The 10,864-nt window shown below is 45.0% G+C and overlaps 1 protein-coding gene across 1 annotated transcript; it reads left to right on the top strand.

Annotated features, from left to right (window-relative positions):
* The first annotated feature begins 516 nt into the window (after positions 1-516).
* CXCL14 (C-X-C motif chemokine ligand 14) lies at positions 517-9,052 on the top strand. The gene is made up of 4 exons (XM_068205777.1): positions 517-885; positions 1,731-1,836; positions 6,259-6,369; positions 7,900-9,052. The coding sequence occupies exons 1-4, from the start codon at positions 822-824 to the stop codon at positions 7,913-7,915; spliced, it is 297 nt and encodes a 98-aa protein (XP_068061878.1). The 5' UTR covers positions 517-821; the 3' UTR covers positions 7,916-9,052.
* The last annotated feature ends 1,812 nt before the right edge of the window (positions 9,053-10,864 follow it).

The raw sequence follows: 10,864 nt of genomic DNA, 5'->3' as shown, positions 1-10,864 counted from the left end.
CAGAAACAGACTCTGCAAGGGAGGAGGAACATCTATGTACATCCATAAAGTTCCTGCATGTTTCTACCCTGTTCTTCATGGAGCAGAATATCGTTCGAGCGTTCATTAAAGCAACGATAAACCGAGCTTATTTCCTGAAACCTTCCACATGCTAAACCCACCTAACAATGCTTTTAGGAATATTTTTCCCCATTTGATTCACTGAACTCTCCTTTAGATTTAGAAGCCTGCTAAAGCTATAAAAATTAATATTTAAGTCAACCTGTGGCAAAAGGTGACACGCCGTCCCAGGTGAGACTTCTCCAAATCTTATTTCCAAGGTGCATGGGAATTTCCGCGGAGCGCGGGCATCCCTGGAGCGCTCGCAAGTGGATGGTTTTCAGCTAACAGCCCCATTCATACAAATACACACATCACCCTCCCCAGCAGCCCTCCGCTGATGGGGAAGGTCCCAGCTGGGCAGGGGCAGAAGCGGCCGCCCCATCTCCTGCGCTCCCTACGGGATGTTCGGGGCGGGGATGGGGGATGTTCCCCCCCGGGGTGCCGGTTCCCCCTCCCCGCCGGGCTGAGGAAGCGGAGGGAGCCGTGGAGTTGCTCTGCATATTAATGAGCCGGGAGCGAGGGCAGCGGGAGCCGCTTTAAAGGAGGAGAAGGCAAGGCAGCGGCAGAGCGCAGGCAGCGCCGGGAGCCGCTCCGCCGGGAGCCGCTCCGCCGCCCCCTCCCTGGTGACCCAGCCCCGGGACAGCGGGATCGGGGGCACGAACCCCAGGCCAACAAACACATCAACCCCCGGCATCCCTTTGGATACCTGCTGTCTCACAATGAAGCTCCTGACAGCAGCTCTGCTCCTGCTCTTCATCGCGATGTGCTTAGCCAGCGCGGAAGGTAAAGTGGTTTATTCTGCTTATTCCCATGTAAATCCCTTTTCCAGTAATTTGTGTTTGTGTCTTGATAGCCCTGGCTTGGGTTGAGCCCTGCACGGTGGAAAGGTGTGATGTATGGAATCTGTGAGTAAGGGAGCTGCAAGTTATGTAAAGGTGAAGGAGAGGTAAAATACAAGGGATGAAGTTGCGTCTTCATTTGTGTCTTCAGTGCAAGGCAAAGAATTCACAGTGGGGCAGGTCATGCCATGCACTTTGTTATTTAGGAATAGAGCTCAAGCATCTCTTTTGAAACTGAGGGTGGTTTTCAGAGCAAATAGAGCAGAGCTGGATGTGAGGTGGTGGCACAGTCTGCATTTTCTGCTATGCACAAAAATGATGGTTAAAAATGTTCAGCTTTTGTCCGGCTATGACTGCACCATGGCATCCATGCAAGCAGAAATGACTCAAAGTCCTACAAAGTCCAAGTGAGACACGAGTGAATGAAAATAGCCCAGACATGCACTTGCTTGCTCAGTTTCAAGCGAGTTCCGACTCTTTCCTTTTCTTAAATACAATCATATTTAATCACAGCAGGTGCACTTTAAAAAATCTGCTATTTACAAAGTCCCAGAGCATATGTAGTGCTCTAAAACATATTTCCCAGAGAGTCACCACCTTTTTCTGGGATATACCAAAGAAAAAAAAAATCTCTTTCTAATCTCAACAGCATTTTAAAAATTCATCTTTTCCCACCAAGGCTTGAAAGAGCAAACTGAAGTTTTCCTGGATGCACACAGGCTGGAGGGGAAGGGACGCTTGGTATGCAGGAAGCTTTGCAGGCGCATGAGAAAATGCTTTCTCTTGTAGGCGTGAAGTGCAAATGTTCAAGAAAAGGTCCTAAAATAAGATTCTCTAATGTACGAAAGCTGGAAATAAAACCGAGGTACCCATTTTGCGTGGAAGAGATGATTATGTAAGTTTTCCTTCATTTATTGCTTTCTGTTTCCCTGTCAGCTGAACTGCTTCACCTTATCTGCAAGTTCCTTCTTTGTTCTCTGTTTTCCTCATGCCCTGGCATGCTAATTTCTGGGCATAGTAATTTGCTGCGTCAGATTAAAAAAAAAAAAAAAAAAAAAAAAAAAGTGCAATTCTGACCAAAATCCCAGGTATCATTTTTTGATATTTTTTTTTTAAATCAAATAAGTATTTACAGAATGGGTAGCAGTAAAAAGATTATCATTAATTCAAGTGAAAATAGGGAAAAAAATCTACTCCAAGCTGCCTGAAACAACACTCAGAACTATTTACCCAAGTTATTCTGAGCATGCAGAATAAACATGAGGACAGTTTGGTTCATGGTGGTTTCTGAAAGGAAGAGTTATCCCAGCCTGCATTGTACCAAAGGGATCTCCTTCACCTGATGGGTTTACTCAGCATGTAATAAAATTCTTTCTTCGCAGTGTCCCTGCAAGTCAGGACCAACGCTGCTGTGAAATCTCAAACTGATGTAGTGGGTAGCTGAGGCAGGTACAGGGATTTTTTACATAACTGGCTAAAAATGGAGGGGGATTTTACATTTTAAATATGGGTGGGTTTGGCTTTTTTCCTGTCCTGTTTGGATATGATAAGATTCCCCCAACAAAGCACCATTCAACCAGCATATGATGCAGCTGGATAAGAGCCAGAAGGGCAGATAATCCAAAAGGACTGCACCGAGCCCCCCTGCCACCTAAGAGGGGGGAAAAGTGTCCCAAGATCAGCCACAGCCCAGGACATTAAGGACTGATTTGATCCAGCACTGTGCTCCCCCATGGAACCCTTGGCAGTCGCTTCCCAACGGGATCTGTGCAGGCTGCACACCCCCTCCAGCACCCTGCAATGCCCACGGGGCCGGGCACCGTCCACCTGGCACAAATACCCCAGGAGAGACCACGGACTGCCCACATGGAACTGGCTCGCCAGGCTCAGCAGAGGGCTTCTGGAGAAGGAATGGGGATTCAATCTTCCTTAGGCTTCCTCCAGAGCCAGAGCAGCACCGCTGTGAGCAGCGCTGAGCTCAGGGAACGTCAGACCCACACCTTTGAAGCCAGCTGATGGTGACCTGAACGGAAAAAACCTTGCAGAGCAGCCCTGCCTGAATCAGCTCCTCACAGCTCTACTCTGTTTGCTTTGACCCTTCAAGAGTAGAATGATGTCATAGAGGGACACTAACTCTTGGCATCCCACTCCAGTTATTTGCCCAAAAGCAGATGGTGACCAGAGGGTATGAAATATATCTCATTTATGCAAAATTTTACTTCCAATCAGAAATCTGGGAAAGCAAGAAAGCCATGTAGGAGCAATTGCTTCTCCAGCCTGACAGGGCAGAGGTTGAGCAGTACTATTCAAGGCTGAGGGTTGTCCAGGGTTTGCATCAGCTGCTGGGGCAGAACTGTCCCATCACTGTCTCGTCGCTGGGGGTGTCTGTGGAGCAGGCAGGGCAAACCCGCTGCCAACACCACCTTTCCAGCTACCCTGACGCAGCCTGAACTCAGCACTGAAAGCACTGAAATTAATATTCTGGGAACCAATTTATCCGGGAGTCTCTGGACACAGCACAGAGGAGCTAAATTCCTGAAACTGAGTTTTTGTTGCTGCAGTGATCATCCAAAACGAGTTGTCAAATCTGCGTCCCCTTCTGCCCTCTTTAAAAGCTCCCATATAGCACAAACATGATATAAATTATGCTGGAATGAGAAACAGTGGGTATGGGGGGTGCAGTTAAGGAGGTTTTAGCCATAACCCCCAGCAGAGCTGTGCCACAGGGTAAGAGACAGTTAAACTGAGTCCTCAGTCTAGTCACAACCTATCAAGATTCATGGTACATCTAGCAGTAATTGTGAGTGTATCTGGTTCCTGGAATGAGGGGAAGCAGAAGAAAATAGGAGGGAAGTTTAACACCTACCTGAAATGCTCTGAAACACCCCCACCCATGTTTTGCCCCATGCCAGCATGTGGGGATATGTCAGGCTAAGAGCTGGTGGGAAATCGGCTCACAGTAGTGCCTTTCTCCAGGGGCAGTAAAGGCAGCTCCCACACCAGCCTGGGATGAAAGGACCAGAGCCAGGATCCCTGAGGTCTGGAGAGAGGGTATTTGTAGGCAAAGGTGCAGGCCCTCCACCCCTGCAGATGCGATGTGTGGGAAGACAGGGTGCTGGGGTCACAGATTGACTCGGGGTGTTTATCACAGCCCTGGAGGCATGGACATACTGGGGAGAATTTTGGCACAGGGACACTCAGACACCAGGATGAAGGCTCCAGCCACCAAGCCCTAGGCAGCAAAGGGACAAATCCCACTGAAGGAATCTTACTGGAGCTGTAAGTTCTGGTGCTTCATCCCTTCTCCACCTCTCTCAAGCTCTTCTTGCAGCCCATCCAGGCAACTGCTCACTCAGGCAGAAGCTCCCACAGCACCTCTGAGGCACATTCCCTTACATTTGTCAGATCAGCATCCCCAAAAGCAGGTCCAGGTCATCTCAGGGTGCCCAAACATGCTGCCACCAAACTCTGCATCCATCAGGGACTGTCTGAGAATGGCAGAGGACCATGGAGCTGCCTTGGGAACATTTCTGATGTCCATCCTCCAGAACCAAACCAAGAAAACCTACATGTGATGTCAAAGCAATGCATCGTAGCCTGAGGAAAAAGCCAGTTCACTGAGAGGCAAACCATGGATCTCTTCCTGCTGAGACTGCAGTCGGGTAAATCCAGAGTGTTCTTCACTGCTTCTGGTGCAAATGTAGGGCTAGCAGATTTTCAGAGGTGTTCCTGCTCCTCTCCTGCAATTCAGCTTGTCCATCACTTTCTGGAAATATCCTCTGTGGTCTGTCACAAGAGAGAAATGCAAGCCAAGGTCTGGATCAACCAGTGCAGACGGCAGAGCTGAGGTGGCTGCTGCATGGAGAAACCCTGCTCTGCCCTCAAATCCCTTAAAACTCACATCATTCAAAGCTACAGGAAAACTCCCCTTCTGAAGCACACACTGCTTCCAGAGCAGTTGGCTGAGGACACCCTTAGAACAAAGTTAGTCCATGGTTTTTATCACTGACCCTTCCCTTTCTGATACCTGCAGCCATTAAAGACTCTTCCACTGCTTTCCCATACACTGGGGGAAAGTCCACATCCTCCCAGAAAAGAACCTGGAAATTACACCTTAACATTTAGTGACCTTAGCTGGAGATGAAGCAGAAAAGAGGAGCAGGGAGGAAGGTTAATTGAATAGAAAAACCTATTTGAATACCTTGTAAAAGCTTGAAATTGGAATTGTGGTGAGATTCCACTCAGTTCAGTTCATGTAAGCAGCAGATTTTAATTTGTGAGGCACCAGGAGGGTAAGATGGAAAAGTCTGCAAGGCATTTTGTCTTCCTTTCTGAACCAAACCATAAAAAAAGACCTCCAGTATACACAGGTATTTCTGGGTTTCTGCCATCATTATACTCACGTCTCCAGCAGTATTTAATTAATTCCACTATAGGGTTTTAGTTAAACCAATGACTGGTATTTCCAGAAAATTCTTAATTCTAATACAAATTGCCATTGTAGGTTGATTCTTGGATATTGTCTGGGGTTTTTTTATCACAAAAAGTATTAAGAAAACCAGAAAACTGCTCAATTTTGAGCCCCAAAAGTGGGGTGGTCTTGATGTTTCTGGAAAGCTGTCCTGTTGGGACCCAGCTCCAGATCCCTCATATCACCTCAGCTGTGTCAGCCTCACTGAGCCCTCCAGGAGGGAAACTCAGATGATGAAAAAACTTTTGCCACATTTTGTCTCCCCACATGCTTGGTCCTGACAGTAAGGGGACCCCAAACTGGCAAGGAGAGCAGGATCAAGTGGTGATCAGAGCCCCCAGGGCTGATGCTGAGGCTCAGAGCGGGGCTGTTGGGCACACAAGCACTCTGCCACATGCAAGCATTTAAAATACGACAGAATTAAGGAAAAAAAAATATTAAACCAATCAATGAAGCAGTTCTAGTCATTTCTCTTGGATGAAGTATTGTTGAGTATAACGGAACTGTCTCCTCATGCAAAGTCCTTGTGGTTGCCTGAATGAGCCCTAATTAAATTAATTAGCCTCAGAAGATGACATCTAACACTTAGGGAGAGCAAACCCACTGATTAAAGCCAGCAGGAATGTCTTCATCTGGTACAACCTCAATGCCCTGCACTGAGGGAGAGCAGCTGCTCTGACCTTACCCAATAAACTCAAAATATCTGAGTTCATCTCTGTGCCATAAAGCACAGAGCTGGAAAACCCTCACCCTGCCCCGCTGGGCGAGAGCCCCCTGGCCCGTTCTGGCACGGGGTGGGAGCAGGGGGTATTGTCACATCCCTGTGACCTGTCCCTTGCCTTGCAGTGTGACACTGTGGACACGGGTCAGGGGGGAGCAGCAGCACTGCCTCAACCCCAAGCGCCAGAACACCGTGAGGCTGCTCAAGTGGTACCGGGTATGGAAGGAGAAAGGCAGGTAAGTCCCAGCTTGCTGAATGGGGGAGGATCTTGGAGGCAAGTCAGGCAACCAGCAGCATTCAGAAGTAGAAAAAACGGGAAAATGCACACACTGGCAAATGCTCCATCCAGCACAGAGGATGCATTTTGCTACCAAAATTACAATTTTAAATGGGTGTTCTTGATATTAATTCTTTCCTGCCACACGCAATTCTTGCTTCTATTTTAGCATTAGGCTGTTCTGACTAGAAATAGTCATTATTTTTGGTTAAAATATTCATCAGCTGACGTTCTCAGTTATTTGCATACACTCACCTCCCTTCTACGGGTAAAAATCCAAGACAAAAAGCTAAACTACTTTCACACAGTCAGGAGAAAAGCAGTCAGGAGAGATGGAAAGAGGGAGCCCTGTCCCACACTTCAATCACACCACCTTAGCATCATCAATACTTAATGACGCAGGTATTTCCCAATTTTAACTAGTGTATCATTCCCAGAAAAATGATCATTTTCTGATAAAAAGCTGACAGCTTCTCCTTTGTAAAGAGGGTTGGGGTTTTTTCTAAGTCATAGGCAGAAGGCAGAGAGTGTGACATGAATCCCTAATGGCCAGTGGTGATGTCTGTCCCTATCTGTAATTAAGGGGAGCAGCCCAACTCTGGCCGTTATCTCCAGGCACAGACAAGAAAGAGCCTTCATGCACAGTACAGCTCCATCAAACCCTCATCCTCCTCATTTGGTGGGGAATTTGCTCCCCAAAAGTGAGCTCAAGTAAAGCCAGGGAGCAGCAGGCTCCTCTCCCTGCAGGTCCAAGGGTGCCAGCGATTGGCTCCGGTGGTGCCTCAGGCCATGCCAGGGCACAGCAAGCCCCTGGCCATCTCCCTGAATTCCTGCCAGCTCCCTGCATCTGCTTCACAAACAGAGCACGTGGGGAAGCCCTGGATATTGCATAACCACACATTTACACTCTTCTGGTTTTTTTGGTGTTGTTTTTTTGTTTTGGTTTTTTTTTTTTTTTTTTTTTTACATTAGGTCATCATTAATGATGAAGGATGTCCAGCCCCAGGCTTGTGCCCTCAGGAAACACACAGACAAGCCCATCAAGTTGTGCTGTCAGGAAATAATCTAGAAAAATGAAAGAGAATAATATTATTGCAAACAACAGATACTGTCTATATAAGCTCATGATAAGCTTCAACATTTGTATCTGAGATAGGGATTTTCCAGCATTTAAAGAGAATTAGTAGATGTGGATTTCTTTATGTTTTTTACCCAGATAATTGTGGTAGAGTTTGTCACTCCCCACATGCCTCTAAGATGTGACAGTGTCAAAGTCCAACACTCCTCCCAGATGCTTTATGGACATAGGTAGCAATCTGGTGACTGCTGAAGTCAAAAACTTTCTTTCCAAATTACTCAGGCACAGGCTAAAAATCTGTTTTTTGGGGTTTTACTATTTTTGTGTTGTTATTATTTATTATTGTTATTTGAAATGGAGTTTATAAATTCCTAGTTTAAACACCCTTCTCTTGGCTCTTCTTTTGTTTAGAGTTTATGAAGAATAAGACAAAGTGGTACAAGGAATGGAGTGGACTCCCTCGGCTGGCATAGGACTGAGCTCTACAGAAGATTATTTCTCTCTCGCAGACATAAGACACAAATTCTATATTATTATAAAGCACTTTTTACCAAGGGTCAGTTTTTACATTTTATAGCCGTATGCAAAAGGCTTCCAGAATTCACAAGCATCTGTTGCACTTCTGATTTCATACCCGTCTGCTCTGTACTGAAATTAGGAAAACACATGTTTTTCGTTTTACAGAAGTTCTTTTGGGAGTTTTTTGGTTTTAATTATTATTCATTCATACTTCACTATGATTGCAATCGGGCTTTATAAGCTCACTAGGCAAACAGAACTGTTTGTGACGGTGTTGTACAGCCATGGCCCTCACCCCTGGCACTGGCAAAGCTTCGGGCTGGGGTTGCTGCTCGTGTTTGCAGCCTCCAGCTCAGTCAGGCAGAGCAGGGACCAAAGACGAGTTTGCTGGGGAAGATGCCACTAAAATGCTGTGGCTGTACCTGCAGAAGTGAGGTCCCTCAGCACCTCGTCAAGTGAGCGTGAGCATCACTTGTGTACCTCTTCTTTAACGGACTTGAGGTCTTGCTGCAAGGCGAAGCATCCTGTATCTCCCATTTAACCTCCCATGCATTAGAAAGCATTTCTAACTCATTTTTATTACTAAGAAAATGTGTATTTTTTTCCACCTGAAGCACTTAAAGAAAGTTTGTGGCTTCAGTACTGAGACATCTTAAGCTTCAAGACTATTGTGTATGTTTTCCTAGATTTGTAGCAACAACAAAAAAAGCCTTTAAAAGGTACCTTTTTATGAAAAATATGATAGGGCAAACATATAAATACGTATGTATGTTTTAGTCACAATACAACATATTCATTATTTTGAATGTAATACTTCAATGTTAAGCAGTGCATTCCTTTTTTTAATATAATAAAACTACCTTTTCATTTGTAAATACACTATAAGAAGTCTCCCTATATTATCTCGCTGTATAATGTACTGTACTGCTAAATTATCATATGCTATTTAAATGTTTGAAATATTTAGAAAGTTGCATGCAGATTTCATATTTCTTTCTAAGACAAATGAAAAACAGTAATAAAAAAAATATTTAAAAAAAAAAAATTACAGTTGCGTGTAAATTTCCTTAGCCATCAGTGAACTCCTGCCACTTTCAATCACTTGGTAGCTGAATTGTTTTGGGGGGTGGGGAAATAGTAGATTAGAGAAGCTGATTAGAGATAGGACATCTTGATGACACTGGAATTAGAAAACATTATTCCAGTACAATTTACTTTCCTTTCTCATTTTAGGATTTGGACTTTAGCCAAGCACTGAGGAATGCTGTGACATAAAGGAGGGCAATGCCATTTGCCTCTAACCACTGTTAGTGTTGTGTTAGTAAACATAAATCAACAACTTCAGTTCATAGAAAACCACATAAAAAGTGATTTGGATGAGATCTGGGTTAGATTAGGGACGATCATGCAACAAAAGTCAGGCAACAAAAACCTGTGAGCCACCACCTCCTCTTCCTGCCCAGTTTCTGCCCTCAGGGAACGACTTTGCACCCAAATGCAAACACCACATCCTCCCCAGATAAAAGGAAGTTAACAGCTTGGGATGGCAAAGCCAGCAAGAGTTCAAACACATGAAAAGCTCCTGGTGCTCCCTGAACAGAGCTGCTGGCCTTCCTGCCTGCTCCCAGCTGTGCTAGGGCAGCTGCACATGGGGCTGCTCCTGGGATCAGCACGAACTCAGTGACAGCAACCTTATCCTGCAGTACCAGGGCAATGCCTGGCCTCAGCTCAAGGCTTTCCTTTAGTTCAGACAGACAAAATAGGGGGGAAAAATAAACATACTATATCTATATATAGCCTAAATTACTGCGATAAGCGCCTGGAGGAGAAAGCTGGAGGAGAAAGAGGATTTCAAAGTAGTTTCCTATTCTGCAAAAGGATGAAGATCAAGTTTCAGGTATCTATGAGTAAAAATCTTGAGAAATGTCCCAGGGTATTAAATAAATTAAATCTCTGGGGATATCAGCCACAGGGGACTGTTTCTGGCTGAGCATCTGAACCCAGTCTCCAGGCAAACCCAGACCTGTGATAGAGCCAAGCCGCCTCTCTCTTTTCTTGAGTCACATTTTCACAAATCCAGTAGTTTTTCCTTGAGAAGATTTGATTTCAACATGCCGGCAGGCTTCAAAAAACGTTTCATTTTATTTAGTGACTACTGGGCAATATATTTCCTGGGAAAATATTCATATGGTTGCATAAGAGGTGGTTAAATCCACTGGGAATGGTGTTCACAGCTCTGACTGCCCAAGCACAGGACTCACCGACTCATACCTCACAGGACAGAGCATGTACAAATGTCTTAGCTCCAGGTTCATCTGCCAGAACAAAACAACCAGCATCAGTAGAAACTAAGGACTAAGCACAGAGAAAATCAATTGCAATTTTTTTCCACTTGCCAGAATGGGAGATTAAAAAAAAAAACAAACAAAACAAAACAACAACCCCAAAAGAACTAAAACAAAAAACAAAATCACAAACCAATTAAAAAACAAGCAAGCAACAAAAAAGCTGCTGGTTTCAATACTTTTATTTCCCTTAACCTAAAATCCTTTGAATAAAACAACACTCGGGAACAAGAACTAAAAACTTAAAGAGAAAAAACTGACTCTGAGCTGGTTTTCCCAAGCCTGTAAGCCTGCATCTCCAGGCAGGGTTGTTAAATTTCCAGGAACAAGAGGAGAATCCCTTGCTGTCCCTCATATGCAGTTGTAAAGGGAAATACTGCATCAGAAGGTAACAGCCACACACAAAGTGTCAGCCACTTTCCCTCAGACTGAAACATCTCTGCTAAAGCATTTAAATAAATATAATATACATATGTATATGTAGGTACTTCCTCCACCGAGATTTGGCAGCA

This window comes from Anomalospiza imberbis, chromosome 15 (assembly GCF_031753505.1).
Source record: "Anomalospiza imberbis isolate Cuckoo-Finch-1a 21T00152 chromosome 15, ASM3175350v1, whole genome shotgun sequence".
NCBI classification, from domain to species: Eukaryota; Metazoa; Chordata; class Aves; order Passeriformes; family Viduidae; genus Anomalospiza; species Anomalospiza imberbis.
The sequence above is the reverse complement of the archived record's forward strand: the minus strand, read 5'-3'. Positions and strand labels throughout refer to the sequence as shown.